The 26494-nt window shown below is 37.4% G+C and overlaps 3 protein-coding genes across 7 annotated transcripts in view; 2 read left to right on the forward strand and 1 right to left on the reverse strand.

Moving 5' to 3' along the window:
* Positions 1–21: 21 nt before the first annotated feature.
* Positions 22–9160, forward strand: LOC306998390 (uncharacterized protein). Of its 2 annotated transcripts, none has more exons than XM_079612424.1 (4): positions 22–292; positions 5532–7566; positions 7666–7754; positions 7947–9160. In XM_079612424.1, exons 1-4 carry the CDS (start codon positions 287–289, stop codon positions 7956–7958), a joined length of 2142 nt encoding a protein of 713 aa, XP_079468550.1. In that variant the 5' UTR covers positions 22–286; the 3' UTR covers positions 7959–9160. The 2 variants fall into 2 exon arrangements, with proteins under 2 accessions (XP_079468550.1, XP_079468549.1); XM_079612423.1 differs by lacking the exon at positions 22–292 and adding an exon at positions 2266–2587 and having other exon boundaries at positions 7947–8866.
* frrs1a (ferric-chelate reductase 1a) lies at positions 8901–15860 on the reverse strand. Its single transcript, XM_079612428.1, has 17 exons — positions 15741–15860; positions 15394–15500; positions 14745–14980; positions 14474–14613; positions 13798–13892; positions 13504–13648; positions 13221–13403; positions 13023–13121; positions 12706–12853; positions 11259–11372; positions 10886–11001; positions 10634–10720; positions 9890–9987; positions 9737–9795; positions 9495–9638; positions 9220–9278; positions 8901–9038 (listed from the first exon to the last, which is right to left on the reverse strand). The coding sequence occupies exons 3-17, from the start codon at positions 14965–14967 to the stop codon at positions 8946–8948; spliced, it is 1803 nt and encodes a 600-aa protein (XP_079468554.1). The 5' UTR covers positions 14968–14980; positions 15394–15500; positions 15741–15860; the 3' UTR covers positions 8901–8945.
* Positions 15482–26494, forward strand: part of agla (amylo-alpha-1, 6-glucosidase, 4-alpha-glucanotransferase a) — a 26084-nt gene continuing 15071 nt past the window's right edge. Inside the window, exons 1-14 of one of the 4 annotated variants that reach the window (XM_079612420.1) lie at positions 15482–15545; positions 15732–15828; positions 16926–17084; positions 17990–18200; positions 18313–18482; positions 19820–20023; positions 21721–21902; positions 22005–22116; positions 22949–23075; positions 23379–23481; positions 23556–23653; positions 23899–24038; positions 24854–25041; positions 26110–26233. In XM_079612420.1, the coding sequence (XP_079468546.1) occupies positions 17006–17084; positions 17990–18200; positions 18313–18482; positions 19820–20023; positions 21721–21902; positions 22005–22116; positions 22949–23075; positions 23379–23481; positions 23556–23653; positions 23899–24038; positions 24854–25041; positions 26110–26233 (1738 nt within the window). In that variant the 5' untranslated portion in view covers positions 15482–15545; positions 15732–15828; positions 16926–17005. Of the gene's footprint in view, positions 15546–15728; positions 15829–16574; positions 16675–16925; positions 17085–17989; positions 18201–18312; positions 18483–19819; positions 20024–21720; positions 21903–22004; positions 22117–22948; positions 23076–23378; positions 23482–23555; positions 23654–23898; positions 24039–24853; positions 25042–25702; positions 25827–26109; positions 26234–26494 lie in introns of those variants that run through there. The other 3 variants (XM_079612418.1, XM_079612417.1, XM_079612419.1) reach the window with 3 other exon arrangements.

The raw sequence follows: 26494 nt of genomic DNA on the forward strand, positions 1-26494 counted from the left end.
TGAGCCTCTGTATTTAATTCTGTTCACCGGCGAAACTCTGATAACAGTCGTCTGGTGCGAGCTTTTTTCCTTGTGTGTAAAGATGTTTTTTATTCTCCTTTCCCATTTATGTGTCTGTGTGTGTTTGAGCTTGAGCTTGTCATGTCTGTCAGTGGAGTTACTGCGCTGCCATTGGTCGATTCCCACGCATTCAATCACAGCTGTGGCTTCTGTCAAACACATTCATACATGCACTCAAAGGAAGAAACGAGACCTTCACTGTTAAACCAGCCGACCTCAAAGCTCCATGACAGTAAGTATTCAGATTTCAAACTTTTGTATTGATATGGAATACACATAGTGTAATAACACATCTTTCTGGATGGGGAGAGTCATTGTGCACCTGCGTCTGGTGAGAAACATTTTTAATGCTTTTTAATGAGTTTAAAAAAGCCTCAGATGTACACTTTGGAGTTTTGGCGAATTTGTGCATTGTAGTGGGAAGGTCTTAAGTAGAAAAGACGGAGGAGAGAGAGATGATGCCTTTTTTGGTGTTACATTTGCAATTTGCTGGAGTGTACTCATGGTTTTCTGTCAATTGTGTGGGTTGGTAGCAAAAACAGAAAAGATGGGGGAAACATGCAGAGACTGAGCCAGTGACACAAGCAGCAAACAGACAGAATATCCTCCAACAAACTTACTTTTGTTAAAGGTAATATCGGCTTATCTAAGATGCATTTGATCTTTACATTTGTCAATTTGCAATCATATCACCCAAAATGGTGTTGTAAATATGGTCTAAAAACCATGATTAGTTTTCACAAAATTAAATGCATTCTCAAAAGATTGTCACTTTAAGCCACGCCAATTTCATGATCAAGCCATTGGAATGATTGTTTTTTAAAAAAGACATTTTTTAAACATTTGGATATAAAGTTAGAGAGTGTGGAATTACACAATGAATAGAGTTCGCATCACATGTGACATTATTACAATAGAACAGATTTGAGTAATACTGAATTCTGGGTTATTCCTGGAAAAACATAATGATACATGAGGATTGGTTTGGCTTAGAGTCTAAGTGGAGGATGAGAGGATGAGTTTTATAGATAATAAATATAGAATATCAACATATGTGAGATTTAGTCTGTCCAAACTATTTTGAGGTTAACTTTTTATGTTAATATTTTACTTTAAAATATTATGTTGAATTTTTTGTTTATTTGTTAATGAGAAATTTGTGTACACATCATTGTTTTTTAGATTTGTATGAGTAAAAGTTATAGTTTTTATTCTAGTGTATAAAATATAAATTTAGACCCTTAGGGTAAGTTGTTTTAATCCCAGACATCTTTGTTTTCATTAAAACCTAGGTTAGTGTAGTGAAATCATTAAATATGCATTCATAGTCTTGCTATTATGACATATATTCAATTAAAATATTAAATATAAATGCCTGCATATGTCACGGGTTACTCAGGAACAAACCAGGAGTAAATCTAAACACTATTTATTTAAACACTGAGAGAATAACAGGAGCTTAAGTCGCAAACACTTAAACACAAACAATACCAGACCGGGAACTAACTCAAACTGAGGACTTAAATACACAGAGCAAACAAAGGAAACTAGATGGCACAGAGGTGCATGACAAATCAAATCAGTAACTATGACAACCAATAAGGAACTGGAGCATGGGAATTAGGTCAAACTAAACAGGCAACATAAGCAATATAACAGAATATAATCGTTACATATACAAGTCATAGAATAATTTACCTTTCAGATAAATCAATTTTACTGGGATTCTGCTGTCATCTGTTATTAAATTATTATCAACCAAAATTGTCAGAATAAAATGTTTAATACAATAGTTGATTTAGTATTTTACATTAATGACACTTTAAACATTATATAAATATTAATAAGAATTATATAAAAAGGTATTATATTCTGCAAAAGTGTATTCAGGGGGCTTCTTACCCCATCTTACCCTTTATATATATAAATATATATTTTACATTTTGTGTTATAACAAATGTTTCTATTTATTTCCTATAATAACATTGGCTGATGCATCATCACCCTGCACATGCTAAAGTTATCTATTATGTTACAGTTAAAAGTAGGCTAAATCCACATTGCTGTTAGGGGGGGGGGGGGGGGGGGGGGGCATATTACCCCATCCTACCCATATTAAAGAAGAGTCCAAGAGTGACCTTGCTTAGAATATGGACTGCATGTTCAAAAATCGCGTGGGCACAACCAAGCGTTCAATAGTTGGTTGAGAAAGTGTGGGCGCCCAGAGGAACAGATCGGCTCCGTTTCAGTGCAACCAGTGCTGGCGGGGCTCGTGCATTCAGTTGCTGTCGTTTTTGTCAATATCTTTATCTGCTCTATTTCACATTTGACAATTGCTGACGGATCGATAGGTCTGAACAGGAATTTGTCGCGAGCTTGATTTTCCCTCATCGAGTTCAACCATATGAATTACTCGCGACGAGTCGCCATTTGGTTACTCGCGTTATCAGTGCAAATTATTCAGGCATGTGCGTATTGCGGTAGATTGGAGATGATATCCGTTTGGCTCCTCTTTTTAAAGCTGCTGGTAGGTATCACAATATTGAAGCTTTGTGCATCTGTTGCATCCGTATCTGCTTTGGTGAACATCTGCATGCGCAAGGCACGACGAGCGAGTGATGCAGGAATTCTGTGTTGCTGCATTTGTGCTTGGAAGAGTGTCCAGTGTATTTAAAAAGAGTTATGATGCTGCTGTGCTGTCTATATCCGAAATCTCTATGACTGATCGGTATAAATTCCTTATCTGCTTGTAATGTCAACACTGCAGTGATAGAGTAGAATATAGCTACCCATTTACCAGAGAGAAGACTTAAAGGGATAAATCACATTCACCACAAAAAGCAAATCCATATACGTTCTGTGGAAAACAAAATGAGACCAGTCACCATTCACTTTCATTGGATGGAAACAAGATGCAATGGAAGTAAATGGTGACAGAGGGTGTTAGTCCCTAACACATCTTAATTTGGGGGGATTTTTCCCTTTAATGCAACAGTCACACTTATTGGATAATAACTGATGACATAATTTTGCTACAGTATCTGCAGAATTCCACCTCTGGCAAAGTGGATGCGATGTTCAGACATTAGAAATCTATTTTCCAAAACAGACAGGGGTTAATGGTGGTCACAGCACCAGCAGGCATGCATAAAAGAACACCATATCCGCTCGATATGAGCAATAGATTTGTTTCTCTGTCTCTCTTACTGGATAAACTCAGGCTGATTGCTCTAATAAACCAACTGCATCATGGCACTTTGATAAGGTTGTCTCTGACTAGTGAGCTGCATATACATGGCTCTGTATAATAAACAAGACAGCCTCCTCAGATGGAGCATGTTGCCAGGCAACCACTACTTTATGGGGAAAAAAACACAGAACAGACCCTCTGAAGTCATATCTTGCAAATACATTTACTATGACAGTATTAAATGAAATGGCATTTTGATCATCCTCATAATGTAAGCTCCTCTCAGTTTATGTTGCATGAGTGTGAGCTGAAGCAGCACAAAAGAAGGGGAATGATAAACGATTAAGTGAAAACTTCCTCACTTAATAACCTAGAGATGGCTGCTCTGTCAAGTCCTCGTCGTCGGTTAGGAAGGTGTGCTCTTTGATACCAATCTTTTATTTGAAAGTCACATGTCTAGTATCTGTAAAACCTCATTTTTTTCATCTAAAAAATATATCTAAACTACGTCATATGCTCTCAATGAAAAATGCAGAACAATTAGTTCACAAATTCATGACATCAAGGCTAGATTATTGTAATGCTCTACTGGTAGGTTGCTCGACACACTTAATAAACAAACTACAGCTTGTCCAAAATGCAGCAGCTCGAGTTCTTACCAGAACTAGGAAGTATGACCATATTAGCCCGGTTCTGTCAACACTGCATTGGCTCCCTATTAAACAACGTATGCATTTTAAAATATTGCTGATTACTTACAAAGCACTAAATGGTTTAGCTCCCCAGTACTTGAGCGAGCTCTTAACGCAATATAGATCCTTTTCCTATTTAGCACCAAAACTTTGGAACAATCTTCCTAACATTGTCCGGGAAGCAGACACACTCTGTCAGTTCAAATTTAGACTAAAAACACATCTCTTTGGCCTAGCATACACATAACACATTATAGACTTCTATAACTCAATGTTAGGCTGCATAGTTTAGATCAGCCGGGACCGTGAACACTTCCCATAAATCTTGATGTGCTTGGTACATCATAAGAAGGATGGCGTCTACGCTAATATTAGTCTAATATCTGTTTATCCCGAGGTTTACCGCTGTCCGCCGGATCCAGGCCGTATCCAGATCTGATGAAGGACCAGCGCCAGGACACGACATCAACGCAGTCCTGAAGTGTCACTCTCCCCTGTGAAGGCCTCCTTCCCTTTACCTTTATACAGATAAAACGTTGTCGGGATAATTCCGGTTCGCGTGGCTACGCAGACGCAACTAAAATTTTCCTGAATTATACATTTCTAAGGCCTAACAAGTAGTTTGTTGAGGGTTGATTTGTGAAGGACTACACGCCTGCGCACATATATATTAAAACGTGCATACCTATCGACCGAACACGTGATGCGCATGCGCGTGCCGTCTGCGTTTTCGCGGGTTTGCGTTTTTGAGGTTTGCGCAGAGAAAACGGATAATCGTTTGCACCTTCTAACCTATTTCAGGGAGTGGATTCTCGAGACACCTTACACTTTTTGTGCGGATGGGCGGTCGGAGCGCGTAAAGGGTTTTCTGTTAGAACGGTGTCATGTTAGCGGCCCCTAAGTTAATGACTAATGATCTTCGCAACTTCACTGTTACGCTAATTTCCATTATCACTGTAAAGCTGCTTTGAAACAATCCATACTGTTAAAAGCGCTATATAAATGAAGGTAACTTGACTTGACTTGATACATTTTAAGGAAATATGAATTATTGTAGATTGTAACTGAGTAAAGTCATCCAATTAGCTTTTGGATTTATAGTACTTTCAAGAAAGTAGTGTACTTTGTCAGTAGTGTTAGCATTCTCTTTATTAAAGCTTAGAAGGTTTTGTGATCACAACTTGTATTAACTAATTGGCCAACCCGAGTTTATTTAAAATTCCATACTTAAAATTAAAGCAGAGGTCACATATTTTATTTGAGGCTACTAAAACATCCTTTCATGTAGATTTTCAGCCCACTTTGTAATTGCCTGCATTGTTAGAAACCACTTCTCAAGGTTATTTGGTATCAAAGAGGTCCACCCACTCCTCACAGCATGGATGCCAGAATAGCTTGATGAAACTAAAGTGACACGGTGCAAATCTGCAGAAAACAGCACAAGGCTGGTTGTCTATGTTAATTGGATCTGAGACTTTTCAAGGACCAAGACTAAGAGAAAACAAATGTTAGCGTTTGTCATGTTTTGAGTCTTTCTAAGCTTGGTTCCTTTCATTCTAAATAGATCTGTTTCAATGTAACTTTCTTAGAGAGCCACAGCTGGTGTGGGAAGGTCATATGGAAGTGAACTAAATGAAGGCAAAAGCACCTCTGTAAATCAGCAACAAAAAGAGCAGAAATACCTCTCTGAAACAGTCACCATGGAGACCAGCCAGCTTTCAGAAATGGCTGATCTAACAGACTGTAAAATGGATCCTGGGTGTACAGAGGACCAGACATGCCAATTCACTGAGGAGGTAAATGAATGTTTTGCCACATATTTCTCAGAGTGCCTGGATACTAGAAAGAGCAACCCCCACGAAGACCTCGGTGGACAAGGCGACAAAGGCATAACTAATGCAAGTGATAGCTCAGGTGAATCTGATGGGAGCAAAGAATCTCAAGATAGCGTTATGGTCAACAAACAAGAACAGCTGAATGGTAGAGAATCTTTGACCTCTGATTCTCATGAAGACCCTCACATGAATGACCAACCAGAAGAGGAAATGGAAATCAACAATTCTGATGATGCCCAGGAGGAGGAGCACAATGAACCTGAGGAGAGGGTGGAGGCAGAAGAAGAATCTGTGCTGGAGCAGCAAATGAATGAGCTGGTGATTTCTGAAGTCCAGACTGAAACTTGCCCAGATATGGATCGAGATGACCTGAGTGACTGTCTGCTTGTGGAAATGGCCATAATTTCATCAGACAGTGATGCTGAGGAGCCATGGAGATCTTTAGTTCCACCAGCTGTCAACAAAGAGGAGATTGAAGAGAACGGTGATCTCTTGGTTATCGATCAAGCAGAGGTAAACACGGAAGACCAAGCAAGGCAGGAAGAAGTTGAAGTGATTGATAACAATGCTGAACCTGAAGATGAAGCCCTGGCTTTGAATCTTAATGAAACTGAGATTCTAGAACAACCAGAGTGTCCCACCGAATGTGAGCTGCAAGATATTTCTTTGGACTCTTCTGTCCATTACTGCAGCTTAACTAAGATTGCAGAGGACGAAGATGAGCTTGGGAAAACCTCAAAACACAACCTGCAGCGCCTGTCTTGTTCAACTTCAGAGCTCGACAAGAAGTTGCCGCAGGACTTCTGCGTGGTTCAGGAAATAAAGAGCGAGAATGTCAGCACAGAGCATCTGGATTTCAGGGTTGCTCGCAAGCAATGGCAGAAGATGGAAGAGCAAACCAAGGGTCTGGTGCACCGGCCAGTGATGAAGCAGGGATCTTGCCAGGGTGGGCACAGCTTCATGTATACACCTGTCCGCAACATTGACCGCCCTAGAAGAGACCCTGACATTGAGAGTCTTGGTCTGGGGGAGCACCAGTACACTCAATTCAGCCCCTGTTCGGAGGATTCTGGTCTGGACGACACAAGCTACAGGTCACCTTACGATGAGCCAGAGACTCCAGTGGAGCGGGAGATCCGTGAAGCTCTCGAGCGAGAGGAGAATTTCAGACGAGAGAGGGCAATGGCAAAGATGTCTGCTGGTGACGCTACACAAGTTCAACCCAGGCCTAGTGTTCTTCACCACAGTAGATCAGAGCCTGGGGTGAAAGGACGGATGTTTGACACACCGGAAGACAGATGCAGGTCTCAGAGGTCCCCTAGTGCAAGAACTCCAACTTTGTCCGTCACTGCATCTTCTGGAAGAAATCCCACATACCATGAAATGACCGCCAGCAATGTCATTATACTCGAGCCGGATTCGTACCCCACAAGTCCACGGAATCGAGGGAAAGGTGGGCTGCTCTCTCCAGGGACCAGCAGTTTCCAAGAATGGCCAGACATGAACAACGTGATCATCCTGGAGACATCAAATCTCATAATTCGAAGTGCCTCGGAATTCTGCCTGAGCACTGCATGTCAAGAGACACAAGAGAGCACGTTTCAGAACAATCCCTTCTTCAAACTGCGCTCTCACAGCACCCAGTCTCTGGTGGATCAGGAGATCAAGTTGGTGAAGCAAAGAGAAGAGGAGCTTCGGAGGCAGAGAGCACAACTATATGTAAAGGAGAGATATGACACAGTCCTCGTGTCCCCCAGCCAACTGCAGAATTTCACTTATGAGAGACCAGGTAGCACATTTTGCAACCAGTAAAATATTTACTTCATTGATGTTATTACACAAAGATGTAGTGAAGTAAACATCGTTCTTTTATTTGGACACTTTACAGGAGAGGTACCAGCAAAATCCAAGTCATCCCCCTCATCTCCATCGAAGATGCGCAAAATGGATCGCTCCGCTTTGTCCTGCGACCACAAGGTACATTCAATTTAGGCATGCTGATTCAAAGTTGCAGATTTTAAACTGTACATAACTTTCTGTTTGTCCTCTCATGAATCATATATAAGTGTTTGAATTCCATTGCAAAGCAACTGTTTTTCATCTGTTTCACATCTTTGACATCTCATTGATCTGTGCCCATTTCACCTTGAAACTGGAAACTGCATGCAGTTTTACAGGTGAAGTTTTCTCCTTTAGTTCCCTGAAGTTCCTTTCCCTCGAGTCAGACGAAAAAGTGCCCTGGCCCAGAGGTGGGAGGCAGGTATCTTTGCCAATCATCAGCAACAAGACTGAATGATTTGCCTAAATGAAGCACTGACGCACAAATCAAGTTTCCATTACAGTATACGCATGTAGAAATAGATTAAACAGTAAAACAGTCATTAGTACAAACCTGGAACTTAATAGGTGAGTAAAAATATTCAGAAATGATGTCATACCTTTTTTAATTTTTTGGATGCGAATAGTATTTTCATTCTGAATTTTATCCTGGGTACACTTTTATATTACTCCAGATGGAACATTTATACAGTAACGCATTCCTAAATTGCACTATGTACAAAAATAACGCCAAACACTGAGAAATATATTATTCTGATTTCATATAACATACATAGTTTTAGAAAATACAAATTTTGAGTCTTAACCATTCAGTTTATTGTTTATAAGATATTTTGTCACTTTAACCATACAGTGGTGAGCAGAAGTAAATAAAATACATTTATTATTATTATTATTAAATCAGACTAAAAGTGCAATTTAAGACAAGAGAAACCGCTTCTTGGAATGTCTGTTATAGAGAATATTATGGATGTAGCTTCCAGAGGTGTTACAGATAAGTAGCTGGCTTCTGTACCATTATAACATTGTGAGCCTTTTAAATATTTTATGCTTTGATTGCCTGCTTATAATGTCAACATTTATTCTTGTGTGAAAATAATAATTGAAAATATGTGTGAATTTCACTTCATAATATTCATGTTTGAAATGGCATCTTAATAGATATGTTTCTTCCTTGCAGGATGTTTTCAATCCAAAAATACTGTTCAAACCTTGCAATAAAATGAAATGACAACTGATGATGATTTGTTCTGCTGTATAAATAGGCCTAACTGTAGGCCTTCATCCCAGTTTATGTCCTGAATAACTGCCATGTGATTCATATGTTGGTTATACGTTCCCTATGGAGCCGAGCAGTGAGAGACAGAAAGCTGAGTTTCCGAGCACAAACACGGCAAGGACAGCCACTCTAAACTTAGTATCCTGTGGAAGCAAAAAGAAGGGCATTTAGATGCTTATATTAACATTATGTAAGGTTGTTTTTGAGCCTTATATTTTACTGTAAGTTTTTGTTGTGCCTATTGCAATACACACTGATTTATTTTATTATTTATTACGTTTTTTTTAAAACCTCCACCTTTAAGTCTGAGTAAAGTAAACTTACCCAGTTTACATTCCCTGAAAAGTCTGAGAAAACTGGAAGTTTATCTTCATTGACACTTCCTGTTGAAACAAGAAAAATGACTAAATATATAATGTTATCTTTGAAAACATATTTTGCTCCATTTCACTCTCAGTTGGAATCATCTTCAAATGTATGTCTGAACCACAGGAAGAGGGAACGTGATTGAACAGGTACTGTGTACTTCCAAATGAATCAGACTTTTGCTTTTGCACAGTCTTTCAGGTGTATTTAATGTGAAAATGATTCATACAAACCTTTTCTAATAACATCGTGCTTATGAAGTTTTAACACAAGCTTTAACACGATGGTCCAAACCACAAAAGCAGAGAGAACCCCTGTGGTCCACGGGTAAGGTAGCAAGAGAGACTGTTGCTTTATTCCAAAAAATATGGAAATCACTGCAACAATTAAAAAAACAATGTAATTATTACAGATAGAAACGGATTTATTTGAGATAGATTTTCTACACAACAAAATTCCAAAAAGCGAAATTCACCGGCAATAATTTCAGCAGCATGTCCAACACCACAGTGCAACCAGTTGAATATCCACCTCCTGGCAAAATGAAGTGATTATCCTAGTGTTATTATGTTTTTCAATTTATATGTAAGCAGAAGATGTAAATATGGAGTCATTGATGAGTCAGTACCTTGAGGAGTCTGGAGCTGGTCTGAATGCAGCCATTATAGGCTGACAGAAAGTGAGAATCATAACTGTGCAGCCTAGGTAGGGATGAGCACCTGCTCTCTGCAAACACATTTGGTAATAGGATTGTTAACTAAAACCAAAACTATTATTAGAAATTGAAATAAATCTGAAATAAATGAAAATCTAAATATTAGATGACATTTTTTTTTTAAATCTTAAAATTTTAAAAGAGAGAAAAATCTCTAGAAATAGTCTTATTTGTTAACATTAGTTAATTAGTTAGTTACATGAACTAACAATGAACAATGGCAACGGCATATATTAACCTTTGTTAATGTTCGTTAATAAAAATGTTCACATTCATATTAGTTCACAGTGTACTAACTAATGTTAACAGATGCAACTTTTGACTTTAAAAGTTAATTAATGAATGACTATAATAAATTAATAAATGCTGGATTAATAAATGGTGTAATTGTTCATTGTTAGTTCATTATAACAACTGTAGTTAACTAATGTAAAGAAGTGAAACCTTATTGTAAAGTGTTCTTAAATTAAAATTCAATCTGAAAACAATAATAAAAGCTGTAATACTGTACAGATAAACACATATTATAGAACATGGGCTTCAATATAACACACACAATGAAATGGGGCGCTCCCTATTGGCAAGGAGTGTAACTGTGGTATTTAATACATTGAATATTGCATTTTATTGCAAAACATTGTCTAGGCAGAGACTCACTGTGCTCCATTTTCCTCGGTAGATAAAAGGGAAAATGAAGCCCACAGCTGTAAGCAAAACTGTAAGGGACATCAACATGCGATGCACCTGTAAACAGAGAAAATGAAAAATATATGCAGTTAAGAAAAGCTGATTACAAGTGAAATGTTCAGAAAACTGCAAAGTATTAAAGCATGAATAAGTAACAAGCAGCAACTACAAAAAAAAAAAAAACAGTTTATAAAAACAGCATAATAAAAACATACTTCATACCTGGAACCATATTTTTTGCCCAAACAATGTTCGTTCTGGCCAATCGGGTTTAAAATAGCCAGCGAGTAATGTTCCAGTGCTTCCTGCTAGCATCCAGGCAATCAGCATTAGAGCTCCTGCATTTACATTTGGAATTATATTTGGAAACTTGCAAATGACAGCATTTTGCAATTTACACCAATAACATGTAGTAGATTATCTAATTACCAATTTGTCATGCTTTTATTCCACAGCAGTTGCAATACACTTTTCAATGGCACAATGATGATAATTGCACTTGCACATGCAACATTTCCTTTTCCTGACCATATATTTAACCATTCATGGAAGTCTCGGTATCCTGCAGTAAACTTAATTACAGCAAAACACTTACCATGACATTTCATGAGCAGTGGAGATCGAGAACCTGTCAGTATCTCAGGAGGGCCGGTTATGGTCTGATGGTGGGACGATATCAGTGGCTGCCACGTGTGTCTATGGATCATACCTGCAGCACAACAAAACAACACAACAATTAAACTGATGAGATAACTTGGATAAAGCATAATCTCACACCATTTCTATCAATAAAAATGGTGATTTATCATACAATAAAGATAGGATATAAAAAATAAAAATAAAAAGACAATTGCTGTGTAAATCGTAGAACATCACCTGGTCAAAGATTTTTAAGAAATGCTTGTGTGCTCATTTCCTTGTAAAAGTTTAATTCAGACTTTAGCAAGCCAGCTGTAACTATTTTATTCCCTGTGCACCCAATGACCCTGCCATAAAATAAATGAAAGGAAATGAGCACTGATTGCTCAGGCCTTCACAGACTTGTTAACCAGTAAGGTCAGAAATCCGGATCTGTGGAGTAACACGCAGTGGGGAGGCCATAAAAACAAAGTTATATGTGACACTGTATCTGATGAGATGCATGATCATTTGCCAAAAGGGGAAATACAGCCGCGAAGGACGTGATGACCGCCGGAAAGACAATTCCTGCTATATCATCATGCTGTAAATGTAGCAGTTAAAAAAAGTGACAGCACACATAAGACAAAAATTCAATCTACTGTAGCTTATCTATTCTGTAATATTTCATCAGTGTTATTTTAGTATATATATATATATATATATATATATATATATATGAAGAGTTCAGATGCAAAAGCCTCTAAGTGCCATCTGAAATTTTCTTCTAGAATGATCATTTTTATCAAGCTTGTAAAGTTCAGTTATTTCACTTAATTGGCAATGAAAATTACCTAATAATTGTCATTTAAGTGAAATTATTGAACTCACATATATGAGCTTGATAAAAATTATCATTCTAGAAGAAAATGTCAGATGACACTTAGAGGCTTTTGCATCTGAACTCTTTATATATATATATATATATATATATATATATATATATATATATATATATATACACTGTATATATATACTAAAGTAACACTGATGACATTATAGAATAGTAGATAAGCCATATAATATATACAGTATTATATTGTATTATTTTATATTATTTATTTAAGTTGTAGTACTTTTGTTGTGTTTTTTTATATTTCTATTTAGATTTTTTTTTACATCATTTGTTTTTATTTCAATTTTACTTTTAGTAATTTTAGTACTACAACTTATTTTATTTTATTTAGTTGCCAAGGCAATGCTTCCCATTTTTTATTTTCAAGTTTAAGTGTTTCATCTAATATATATATATATATATATATATATATATATATATATAGCTTCATTTCAATTAGTGAAAATAATTTTTAATAGCTTTATTTGACAATAACAACACTCTATGTCATTGATGCAGAAAATCTCACCATCTTCCGCAGTGCCGTGTGCCACGAACAGATAGTAACTGTTGTTAAGACTGAACCGGACTGGATCCTGAGGGGTGTAGATGGATCTAGAGAACTTGCACTGAATGACCCCATCGGAAACTCTCCAGCCTACATCAGTCAGCACAGACTGCAGAGGAAGTGAAAATCATGCTGATTACATTTTATGACTGACACTGCATAAAGTTTAGAGCACACGCTGTCATCTTTTTGGACTATAGTGTTTTTATGGTTTTAAATTTATGTTGTAACATACTGAAAACTAAAAGCAGCATTCAAATCCTGAAGTACTCTCTCACCTGGGATGCCTCCTCTGGGTATGTCCTTCCTGTTGTGTGTGCGGACTCAACGCTTACACGACCCCCGTCATTTACGCACAAGTACGCATCATCATCTCCCTAGAAAAACCATAAGATCTTCAGGGTCACATGAATATAATATATCTAAAGTCAGTTCATTATAATGCTACAATTTGAAATGCATTTGATCATGCTCACCATCCATTTATCCTTGGACAGGGCAAAGGAGACGTACCCCTGTGCAGGGCCACTGAGCTCAAACGAAACTTTTTGGCCCGAAGTAGAAAAAGAAAGGAAGAAGCAGTTTGTGTGTATAGAAGGGTTACAGCCGACAGGGTCAATAAGACAAGACTTCCACCTGCCACATCCCTCTGGAGTGAACTGTAAGACAAGTGGCATCATGCAGCTTTTTTTTTTTACATTAAAATGCTATGTAAAGCAGCTTATAAGAGCAGAGTATCTTTAGTATTTTGGCACGTACTGGCTCAGGTAGTATAGAGGTGCTTGCAGAGTTTGTAGACACGATGGTGGTAGATTGAGGTGGAGCGGGAGTCACGTCACCCTGAGATATGACCGGACTTGGAAGTTTGAGCCAGAATATCTTGTAGTGGGCAAGAACTGTGGCACTTGATGTGAGAGAAAAAAAGGAAGAAAAAAAACATATTAAATTTGAATATACCACAAATATTGTTTTTTGAAAAGAGCCAATACAGTGAGTGACTTGTTTATGAGTATTTTCAATATTGAATGACAGTAAGATTAGAAACACACTCACAGAAACTGTACAGTGGGAGGAGCATTCGACGGGGCTTTCCAGATCACCTGAATTTCGTTCTTTTTGGCATTACTGGTGTGACTAACGGCAGAGCCCTTTAAAAGACATAATACTTTCATTGTACGGCAACTCTTCAACATTAAAAGCAGATTTTGAGACACATTTTAGCATACTTTGTAATATCAAATAATTCATGGTAAGTGTGATTTATACAACAGCAGGGCTGTGATCAACCAATGATATTTAGTATAATAGAACTTTTGCTCATGTGATATTTTTAAATACAGTACCGGTTAAAAGTTTCAAAATGTTTTGAATAAGCTCTCATGCTTACGATTTTTTCGATTAAAAATACAGTAATATTATATTATAAATATTTTATATGGCTGTTATATATTATAAATATAACAGTAATGATGTGAAATATTACACAATTTTAAAAATAACCATTTTAAATTTTCTATTTTAATATATTATAATATGTAATTTATTCCTGTGATGGTAAAGCTGAATTTTCAGCAGCCATTATGCCAGTTTTCAGTGTCACGTGATCAGTCGTGTGATCATGTGTCGTTTATTTGGTGCTCATGAAACATTTCTTATATTATTATCAATGTGGAAAACAATTGTGCTGATTAATATTTTCGTGGAAACCGTGGCCTCCACTATAAAGTACCTCTATACTGTTGCATGTCAAACGCTGGGAAATCTTGGGATCTACCAATGCGAATGAGCCAACAGCTGATCCATCAGGGTTTGTGGCATCTCGGGCCTGAATTAGAAAGCCTTCAAAGTGGTCACTTCCAGAGAGAGTGACTATGGACAGTGGAAGTGTCAATAAATAAAGGCAACTGGCAAAAGGAAGCAATATGATTGTTCAACTTTACTCAAAACATCTAAGTTGGTAAAAATGATAATCATTGTTTAATGTGTTTCCCCCCCCTCACCTCTGATGTCCATCCCTGGGCTGAATTTACTGGCATTCACAGTCAGCCTGTATGGACTGGCCGTAGTGTTGGGTTGGCTGTGATGTTCTGGCATCATGCTCTCGCAAGATTTCTCCACCTTTCCATTTTTGTATCCACTTACAGCTGTCAAACACAAAGTCCCAAGGATTGCCAGAGACGTTTGCAGATTCCACATTTCCAACAGAAGCAAAGTGATCCTCATCTGTGGATAGATCCTGAGAGGAGTACAACTGGCCATTAGTCCTTATGTCATGGTTTATACCAGCTCCTTATGATTCGTATTACATTACATTAGGGTTCCCACATTTATTGACAAATTAAATTTCAATAGTTTTTCTTAACTTTTCCAGTCATTTGTTATTTCTGTGAATTTATATTTGTATGTCAGTTGCCATTAGAATTATAAAAGTTATATAAAATGTTTTTTTCCCAATATGAAAAAATGTTCTGACTCCCTTTCTCTCATGAAAAAGGCAAAGCCATTATAATTTGCTGCCCAATCTATTGAATTTTCCATGACTTCCAAACAACCCAGTTTAACAATGACAATATGTAGTAGGCTATGTGTGTAAATAAAGATGTTAATAAAAAGTTAATGAAGGTTTTCAAAAGAAAGCACTGCTCTTACCTTGTCAGCAACCTGTCTGCTCAGGACCAGGTAATGTTGGCAGATAATCGTTTTATGGATTGAACATGAATGGGCGGGTCAATGTCGCATTTTAAGAGTCTGTAGGCCTGCCACCACACGATGGAGACAAAATCTGAAACAACTCCCAGCAGGTTGTAGGGCCTATGTTTGTTTTCACGTTTAATCTTTGTATTTATTTGTTTATTCGTTATTTATTCGTATACGTGAATGTAATGTCAATACGTGACTAGTACAATATTTTTCTATCCAATCATTTGTATAAGCATACACGGTGTTCTGAAAACATTTCATGTAAATGGCAATGTGTATTTTATTAGTGTATTTACGGTAGAGGGAAGCAGAGTCGTGCGCACACGCCTCCTCCTTCACCAGCGACTGGAACGTCCTTAAGCCGAAAACAGGAAAAATACACTGGTGTGTCTTTTAACCCTACTGCTCTATAACACTATTCTCGTGCAAAACTGATCTAAATGTTTATATCAGTTTAGATTTTAGACTGTCGTGCATCAGAATAGGACAGTATGTACGCATGTTGTAATATGGCTTGGCAAATATTAGCCTACTGTTGTCCCGATTACTTATTTAAAATAGATTTGCTTGGCCTTTATCCGCTAGATTCTTAACCCCGACCAGTCTGAGATAGAGGATACTTTTTTTGGCCGTGCCTTTTAAATAGTATAGTCATGTTTACTATAGTGATGGAAGTCGGATATATTTCCGCCAGTCGGTTCTTTCGAACAATTTGTTTCAAAGAACCGGTTTAAACGATTCAGTGATTCTTTTTACATCTCGGTGTGGCCTACAGCCTAATGATGAAGATAATCTAGTAAATACGTACACACATAGGCCTATTGGTTATTGTGGATTAGAATAATTTTAACAATTATTGTATTCTCGTGTTATTAAGTTTTAGTTGGTTCATAAAACAAGTATTTTACAAGCTAAATAAAATTTGCATTTACATTAGATAAAACTCAAATTAATTAATATCTCTTGTAGCTAATAATTTCTGCAATTCGTCTCGGCAAACTTACTTTTCGACCCATTAGTCAGATAAGTCACGTGGTCACTCCAAGTGTTAGGTACATTACATTACGAATCGGACATGTTCTATCCAGTGAACCGGTTCAACCTATTGAAAAGATCCGACTCATATGAACGATTCGTTCACGAATCGGACACTGTTAAACTATCAGAGCTGGTGGTGATGGTGCAGAGCGTAGATACTAACGTACGGATACAATTCTTGACAATATTGAGGTATATTCCGTATATGTATTCCGGCAGAGCTCTCTGTTTTGGTGGTTGTAATGCTCACTCGTTATCATGTTATGTGGCTCTTACATTGTCACGGTAAAATGTTGCAATAATTTGTATTTTAAGGAAACTGTTGCAATTCTGTGTTTTTTCAGAAGCTACACTTCAGGCTTCTGTTAAGTTGAATCAAGTCATCACCTGTAATACAGTGTGTGTGTGTGTGAGTGATGATTTGTATTTTGCATATATTTTAGTTCACTCTTCAGTGAATGGGGTCCCGTTGAATTCCTGTTCATCGTTGTATTAAGGACGTTCTAAAATAAGGAGGGCAATCATGACACCAAAACAAACAAGAGTGATGGTCCTCAATGACATGGAGAAACTAGACAGGACCCTGTTCCGTCTGGACCAAGGCAAGTTTCAGCTCACGTTTAACTCTTTGCATTGTCCTGAGGCATGACAGAAGTATTAGTGTATTCATTGTAGTGTGATAATGGCCAGTAGTCTGTGTTACGTGCGGAACTTTCCGTTTGTGCTTATTTATAGACGGTGTCATGGTGTTCTCATGGGGCCAACTTTATTAAGTACCTATTCATTCATGCACTTATAATGTAGCAGAGTATAAATATAAATATAAATATAGCAGAGTAGTTTGGCACTGGCTAATAAATTTGAGACATGTAATCTGTTCATTATACTATGAATCCAGTAAACAAATCTTGTTCAGAACTTTTCACTTTTAATCCCATACTCTTATGAAGAGGTTGTCATTTGTATCAATGTATCTTCAAATTCATATGCATCATATACTGTTAATGCATCATTTCAAAATAGTGGAATGTAGTTAGTGTCTAGTTGTTATCTAATTTGCATAATGCTAAAGCTATGAGATGATATGTTATTAATATTATTAATAATATTATTAGCCCTATAGATCCTTCACATTATAATATGTTTTTTTTCTGATGATAACTCTTCTTTTTTGGATTGTATCATGATAATACAATGCTTTTTAGAGACTACTGTGATGGTAAAACAATGTTACACTTTAAGGAACTTTGAAGTACCATGTAAATATCATGGCATAATAATAAGGAATCAATACAAAGTACCATCATATTTCCATCTAATACTGTTACTATGGTACCACAAGACATTGACATTTATTTGAAAAAAAGAAAGCTTAGGCTAATTGTTAATGTCATGAACAGTTTGTGCCAAGTTCCACCAGTATTTGTATCAATTCCTTTTATTATTTATTTATTGCAACTCAAAAACAGCAAGATCTGTGTCATGAAGCTTATGTGTTTCTGCTCAGGGTTTGAGCTCCAGTTTCGCCTGGGTCCCACTCTTCAGGGGAAACACGTGCACGTATACACCAACTACCCTGCAGAAGGGGAGCGCTATGAGCACCACAAGTTTCACGCCTTAGACTGGATTAACCCTGCTGGAAGACAGGATGATTCGGACAAGTTCTGCAACCTTGACCTCAAGATTTCAGGCTCATACCAGTATTATTTTGGCCATGGGTGAGTTAGTTGCAGAATCTTTTTTTTATATATATATACTGTCAGTTCTGCATTTAAATGTTGTTAAAAACTGTACAACAGGTCTTTGTTCATTTCCTTTTTTACTCTTCAGAGATAAGGATAGGTCTGGTGGTGGATATATTGTGGTTGACCCAGTGCTCCGGGTAGGGGTGGACAACCACATCTTGCCCCTAGACTGCATCAGTATCCAGACATACCTGTCCAAATGCCTCGGTCCCCTGGATGAATGGCTGGACAGGCTTAGAGTCGCCAAAGAGGCAGGTAAGAAGACCGCTGGTGCTATATTAGTTAGACTTTCAATTTTAACACTTACAACTTTAACTCCATTTGAACTTCTCTTATCTCCTTCTCCTTGATTACATTAACACATCAATAACCAATAACTATGCAGACACTGAACAAATAGATTTAATGAGGTTAAGTTAGTCAAAGTTAGTTAGGCCAAGTTAGTTTTTCAGAATAATGACCATTATAGAGATGCTTGGGTCAGCTCTAACATCAGCCGAATCTACTATTAAAAATAAACCATCCACCCGCCACCCATCCGAACTGATTTTCTCTGATTTAGATATCTGATTTAGATATCTGCACCCGATCGTCACATTACAGTTATTCTAATTCTCAGTGTTAAGCGAGAGGATATGGTAACATATTAAACTGAAGTAGGCTGCTTTTAAATCAACATTGTTTAATGTAAAAGTTCTTTGGCAAAATTACATTTCCTTAATAGCCTAAACAAAGGCTTTACTCTCTTCAAACTTAAATTCCCACTAGTTCCGCCAACTTTCCGAACACACAGAAGAAATTAAATAATATGTTCAGTCCAAGCAAAGGCTGGATATAGGCTTTATTCGTTTATTGTCATATACATACTGCGGTTTCACAGCCATTACATATCACGTAGGCTACCCACCACTTGATTCATCCTGGTTAGCTATTTCAGTAAAATGCTTCCAACTCTGATCTGTTTTGCTTCCACTAACCCTGCAATTGCATAGTTTATTGAGAGCCTGACCAAAAAATTAAGCTTTTAACACTTTAATATTTCAAACATTATGTTGGAAAACACTCCTATCCGAATAATTTCGATTACGCTTGTGTATATTTTTATTTAAAGCTGTTAAGTTATTAAGCAATATCTTTTTTTCATTTGTGTTTTATATAATGACCACTAGGAGGTGATTGATGCTTACTACAGTACAGTATATGTTTTCTTTGATTGGTTTTCCCTGAAGAGATAAAAGTTGTTGTTGAAACAAAGTAAAGGAGTGACGCACATTTGTTGCATTTTACCATGAAATCCGCAACCCACCCGACATTAATTGTAATATTATTATCAGCAATGCATCACTATGAATGTATATAATCATACACATTGAAATGCATGTAGATTATACTTCTTTAAACTACTGTATATGAGTAATGTTTCCTATGAGCAATGTGCCTTAAAGGTTAATTTATGAAGATATATGGCTAATTTGGAATGTCATAGTTTGCTATAGATTGCATTAATGTGGTTTTATTACATTAGTACATTAACTGAAATATATCTTAGTATTCTGTTTCAAAGTAACTGATTTCATTTGCATCTTTTTTAGGGTATAATATGATTCACTTCACACCACTGCAGACGCTGGGTGAGTCTCGCTCCTGTTACTCTCTGGCCGATCAGCTGGAGCTTAACCCAGACTTCTCCCCTCCTGGGGAAGCTTACACCTGGACAGATGTTGGCAACCTGGTGGAGAAAATGAAGAATGAGTGGAATATGCTTTGCATCACGGATGTGGTTTACAATCATACCGGTGCGCGTTTTTCCATTTTTTTATTATTATCTAATTTATAGACAATTTTCAACAATGCTTTATGCATTTTTGGTACTTTATAACTTTTAAAATATCCTAATAACTCTGATGCATAACCGTTATAAAATAATTGTCAAAAGGTTGTTAAATAATTTTAGATTAAGTATAACATGTCACACCCACATGACTTCTCAAAAGTATTGCATGTCAATTATCCATTTGCAGGGTCCAGCTATAGTCGGTTCTCTTATTCCAATGGAAAAGGCCACAGTTCCAAAGTGAATGCATATAATCTCCTGTGTAAGCCCCCACTAAAAGCCTTTGCATTGACTTCAATTCTAAAAATAGTTTATTTGCAGAGGACAGGACCTATCGGTGAAACATTTAGCCTGTCCGATGTAGTGCGGTTAAGCTGTTGTATGGACTCAATATGTGAGCAGAATACTAAAGAGAAGCACTTTAAAACTTTCTTTCAGACACTGACTGACTGTGGGAGGTTTAGAGAAGGCTAATGTGTTTACAGATGAATAACTGCAGGGGAATTTGAATTGTTTACTTGTTTTGCGTAGTCTTGATACAGCGCTTCAGTCTCTGTTTGACATCTCTAAGCATGTCACTATAAGATCATGTTTCTTTTTCCTTAATCTTGTCTTCCTGTGCATGCATGTGTTTGAGTAGTTAGGCTTAATAGAAAGCAAAGTTCATAGTTAATTTCTTTCTACCAGAACTCAGCACAGCTAAAGGTCAGGGGGTGTGTGATACCTTATCTGAAGCTGTGTACAAATGCCAAACATTTAAACAAGGGGAAGTCCAGTCCAGTGCGGTGTGGTGTATGTGTGTATTTGTGCAGGTTACATATGGGGTAAAAAGTGGGGTCCAAAAGTCTGAGGCCACATTATGAATCTGGGAATCAAAGTCAAATATACATATAAATATACAAATATTTATTTGATAAAAAAAATATATATATATAGTAAAAACTGTAATATTGTGAAGTATTATTACAAATTTAAATAGTTGTTTTCTATTAATATATTTGAAATTATAATGTATTCCTGTGATGACAAAGCTGAATTTTCCGCAACGTTACTCCAGTCTTCAGTGTCACATGATCCTTCAGAAATCATTCCAATATGCTGATTTGCTGCTCAAGAAACATTTCTTATTTTTCTAACAATTAATATACAATTTGTAACAAAAAATTGTGCTGCTTGATATTTTTGTGGAATTCGCAAGACATAATTTCATGATTTTAGATCATTTGAAAGTTCATAAGTACAGCATTTATTTCAAAAATAAATATTTTGTGACCTTATAAATGTCTTACTGATCTCAAACCTTTGAACGGTATTGTAAATAATGAATAAATAATAAAATAAAGTAATAAATATTCATTATTATTATTTTGAGGTCACTAATGGAATTACTATTGTTCCATTAAATATTCCAATAAATAAACTGCGAAATAGACACATTTTCATTAGTGTCATTTCACAAGTCTCAAACCTTTGGACCTCATTGTAAATTGCTTGTAATCTATACATTCATTGTAAATACTGTCTCATTAGAACCAACAACTTATTCTTGAAATACATCAGTTGTCATTTAAATCCAAAAAAGTCCTTCAAAAGTGGACTGCCGTGACTTGCAGTGACTTACGTGATGCCCGTTTCATCTTCTATGTCCGCCTTTCTCAGCTTCTAACAGCAAATGGATTGAGAAACATCCTGAGTGTGGTTTTAACCTGGTGAACTCTCCTCATCTGAAGCCGGCCTGGGTGCTGGACAGGGCCCTGTGGCACGTCACCTGTGCTTTAGCTGATGGCAAATACGAAGACAGGGGTCTCCCTGCCCTGATCGAGGATCACCCGCACCTCCATGTGAGTTAATCGCTTTCTGTGAAAGCCATAGAATGGAATTAATTTGGAAGTGTAAGGTGCTCTTATTTCCTTTCAAAACGAACTGTAATGTGTTTTCACTAGGCCATTCGTGGAGTTCTCTGGCAGGATGTGTTTCCCAAGATTAAACTCTGGGAGTTCTTCCAAGTCAAAGTGGAACCGGCGGTGGAGCAGTTCAGAGCTTTACTACTAAGCGGTGAGTTCCTGGATGGTTCTCAGACACTTAGGTTAAGAGAAATGAAAATGTTAAAGAAGTTGCGATAGTCTTTTGTCCGCTATTGTGATGGATATCCAAATGAAACGGCTTGTTGAACAAGGAAAAATGTAGGGCGGCACTTGAATTTGTCCATCAGGGAATCGTTGGATGGTTGTGGGTTGCTATTGGTTGATTTCATGTGAGTGACAAGTTGTCCCTCGCGCCAGTAAACACGTCATCAGAGAAGAGAATAAATGTCTTTGCAAGAGGGGGAGGAAGATATTTTGATTAAAGATGACAAGGGCACATGAATAAAAAAAATAATCATGTGCACAGATTAATCATTTGTACTTCAATATTCCATTTGATTTCATGGTGACTTTAAAGGATTAGTTCACCCAAAAATAAAGATATGTCACCAATTACTCGCCCTAATGTCATTCTAAACCCATAATACTTTCCTTCATCTTAAGGAAATCTTAATCTTCAAGATTCTTCATCTTTTCATTAATAAAAAATGAAAATATTTTAATTTTAAATGAAATCTGAGATATTTCTGTCCTATTCACCCAAAACTCTGATGCTTCAAAACTTTCATAAAGAAATTGTAAAATAAATTCATATGAATCAAGTTGTTTTAATCCAAGTCTTCTGAAGAGACATGATCGTGTTATATGATGAACAGATTTAAGGTTTTTATTCACATATAAACATTGACCAGTCTGATGGGTTTGCAATGGCATGAGTATGAGTAAATGATGACCGAATTTTCATGTTTTAGTGAACCAACCCTTAAATGTATTTAGTGGTTTGTTCTAAATTGTCTGCACAGGAGCCAAACCTGATAAGATCAAGACTGATGGCAAACAGCAACTGAAGATCATTCAGGACCCTCAGTACAGGCGCTTTGGTAACACAGTGGACATGAACTCCGCTCTAGAAACCTTTGTGCCCCATGGGTTAGTATGCTGATGCACATTTGAGCATGTTTTCAGTGTAGACCAGGGGTGCAAAACTCAGTTCCTGGGGGTCCACAGCCCTGTAGAGTTTAGTTTCAACCCTACTCCAACACACATACCTGTAGTTTTCAAGTAAGCCTGAAGGACTTGATGAGCTGGATCAGATGCGGTTATTTAGGGTTAAAGCTAAACTCTTCAGGGCTTTGGCCCTCCAGGGAACTGAGTTTTGCACCCCTGCTGGACACTGTTTATTATGCTTTATTTGGTATTCTACAGATGAATTAGACATGTATGTTGTTGTAGGAGCAGTCCTGGTGCCATTGAAGATTGCTGTAACTGGCTGAGGAGGAGACTAGTGGAAATGAATGATGAACAGTTTCATGAAATTAAGCACCATCAGGAGCAGGTGAGTCTCTCTCTGTGGCATTACCTGTAATTTCAATGTAGTCCAGTGCAGTAATGTCATCTCTTTACTCTCAGGCTACCAACTGCATTGATGGAACCGTGAGCTATGAACGACTGGCTGACCATGGACCCAAGTTGGGCCCCGTCACCAGGAAGCATCCTCTGGTTACCAGGTAGCACAGTTCATTCCATCAGCCTCTGCTGAAGTTTTAGCATAATGTCCCTTTGTGTAAGAAAATCAATGTATACAATCAGGGCCGTAGCTAAGGTATCCAGAGCCCCGGTGCGGGTTGTTGTTGTGGGTCCCTGTCGGTTGCGCCCTAGAATTGTCACCAACTTTCGGCCCTCTAGTTATGTCCCTGAATACAATACAATATATGTAATTATGGTGCTTCTGAAAACTTTTGTCTGTATGCAGATATTTCACTTTCCCATTCGACGAGGCAACTTTGGAGGAAGATCTGGAACTGATGAATCAACCAGAAAAGTCATGCCACTTCCTGGCCCACAATGGCTGGGTCATGGGGGACGATCCTCTGAGGAACTTCGCAGAGCCAGGTTTAACAGTATTCCTTGACTAACAGAATTGTGTTACATATTTTCTTTAATTATGTAAATATTGTAGTTTATATACAGACCGTAAATAAACTTTTAAAATAAAGTTGCATGTTGATTTATTCGTTTTTTTCTTCATTGAAATGGCCATTTTGAAAGAGCTTTGAAAAGTACATTACCGTTGAAAAGTTTGGGCTCAGTAAGATTTAAAAAAAAAAAAATTAAATAACATTTTTATTTCCCAAAAAAAGCTATTCATCATTGAATACTAAAATAAAATGATCACGTGTTCCTCAGAAATATTAGGCAGCACAACTGTTTTCAACATTGATAATAATAAGAAATGTTTCTTGAGCAGCAAATCAGCATATTAGAATGATTTCTGAAGGATCATGTGACACTGAAGACTAGAGTAATGATGTTGAAAATAATTATACATAATATATTTAAAAAGTTTACTTTTATTTTTGATCAGGTGGTGAGCATTAGATACCTTTTTTTTAAAACACTTTTTTTATTTATTCTTACTGACCCCAAACTTTTAAACAGTAGTGTAATTAATTGTATTGTTTAAAAAGGTAAAACTATTCATGGCTAAATAAAAAAATAAGTTTTCATCTACCATTAAGACTTTAATATTCTCAGTTCTGACGTGTAACGCCTTTAACCATATTTAAAGTTCTGACAGTTCTGACTTTAAACACAAGGTGGCGATATCAACACATTTGTAAATCCTAATCATTGACAACACTTGCCAAGCTTTTTTGGCAGTGAGGTGAATCAAAGTTGCTTTTTCTTCTTCTCCTCATTCTGGTCAGGGTCCAATGTCTACATCAGGAGGGAGCTGATCTGCTGGGGTGACAGTGTTAAACTGCGGTATGGCAACGGGCCCGAGGACTGCCCCTACCTGTGGGCCCACATGCAGAAATACACCGAAATCACGGCCAAGCACTTTGTGGGAGTGCGTCTGGATAACTGCCATTCAACTCCACTGCATGTGGCTGAGGTACAGCGGCAGTGTCAAAAGATGGATTATTACTTTTGGCTAGATCGCAGATAAATAACCTGCTTGAGATTAACTATGTGTAAAGATGAATATTAGACATGGGGGGCAGGAATGTTTTTTTCCCCTACACATTTTTATATGGCGAGCTCGTTAGTTACTGTCTTGGTTAGTACGTTTTGGCTGCTGACTTTTCCCCATCCACCGATAGCTCCGTCATTTGCTGTACTTCACACTAAGAAATATTAAGTGTGGCTTATTCTCTGTCCTATGCTTATTGATAAATCAGTGATGGTATAAGAGTCATGCTTTGCAACTGACGCCTTTTCCAGTTTAACGTGGTTCTTTTTAAAGTACAAAAGTTGGTCCCGCTTTATATTAGGTGTCTTTATCTACTGTACTATCAACAACAAAAAAGCTGTTAGGTACAATGTACCTATTGTGCTCATGTATTGCAAAACACATTTGCTGCTATTGAGGTTACACCAGGTTAGGTGGTATTTGTATAAATGTATTCATTGGTATTAAGTCTAGGGTTAAAGTTATTTTAACACGTATGCACTGTATTTAAGGGACATGAATGAAACCCAGCTAAATTTAACATCAGTTGACGCTTTTCTAGGCAGCAACACTTCTGAATTTTATCACATGTTGTGCCCTGCAGGCCATGCTGGCGGTGGCCAGAGCCGTCAGACCCAATCTCTATGTGATAGCCGAGCTCTTTACAGGCAGCGAGCTGATTGACAATGTGTTTGTAAACCGGCTCGGAATAACCAGTCTCATCAGAGGTACTGATGTCTGTAAGCATGACACTAACAATGTCTTATCTGTTTGTTTTTCTCTTTTTGCTCTGCATATCCTGTCATTTCCTCTCTGAACTATCATTCCTGAATATTTCCGTCCTAAAACTCTCTCCTGGACCTTGTTTCCTGTTCACTCATTTTGGCTTCGTTTGAGGCATGACTCTCCTCCTTTACTAAACCCATTTTTTTGCCCCTCACCTGACATACTAACACCCGTGGTTTGGTTTCCTCTTGGCTGTGTGTCTTGCACTAACCCTGCTTGCTGCAGTTCATGCTGGATGCCGCCCGCACACTGAGGCCTGACCTGTACGTGGTGGCCGAGCTCTTCACGGGCAGCGAGGAGCTGGATAATGTCTTTGTGACTAGATTAGGAATCTCCTCACTCATCAGAGGTATGGCCTTTTAATAACCCAGGTCTTTGGCAAAATTGCATTGTAGCTCTTTTATTATATTGTTCGTACATAAGTGTATAGTGTGAAGTCTAACACTATTATCAAACATCCTGAATTGTTACCATTCAAAAGTTTGGGGTCACTAAGGATTGAATTTTTTTTTTGAAAGAAGTCGCATGCTTAACATGGCTGTATTCAAAATAAGTGTTTTTCAATTTGAATATAATTTATTCCTGTGACGGCAAAGCTGAATTTTCAGCA

The sequence above is a fragment of the Phoxinus phoxinus genome (assembly GCF_949152265.1).
Source record: "Phoxinus phoxinus genome assembly, chromosome: 5".
Lineage (NCBI taxonomy): Eukaryota > Metazoa > Chordata > Actinopteri > Cypriniformes > Leuciscidae > Phoxinus > Phoxinus phoxinus.

What these genes read in the sequence shown, in the direction of transcription:
- LOC306998390 (XM_079612423.1), top strand. Translation starts at nt 2,465, where the DNA reads ATGAATTACTCGCGACGAGTCGCCATTTGGTTACTCGCGTTATCAGTG. An exon ending in TCCTCTTTTTAAAGCTGCTG is followed by an intron (nt 2,588 to 5,531) that starts GTAGGTATCACA and finishes TAACTTTCTTAG; the next exon opens with AGAGCCACAGCTGGTGTGGG. An exon ending in TTTCACTTATGAGAGACCAG is followed by an intron (nt 7,567 to 7,665) that starts GTAGCACATTTT and finishes GACACTTTACAG; the next exon opens with GAGAGGTACCAGCAAAATCC.
- frrs1a (XM_079612428.1), bottom strand. Translation starts at nt 14,967, where the DNA reads ATGAGGATCACTTTGCTTCTGTTGGAAATGTGGAATCTGCAAACGTCT. An exon ending in CCTCTATACTACCTGAGCCA is followed by an intron (nt 13,404 to 13,503) that starts GTACGTGCCAAA and finishes CTTGTCTTACAG; the next exon opens with TTCACTCCAGAGGGATGTGG. An exon ending in TTTCAGGGAATGTAAACTGG is followed by an intron (nt 9,039 to 9,219) that starts GTAAGTTTACTT and finishes TTGCTTCCACAG; the next exon opens with GATACTAAGTTTAGAGTGGC.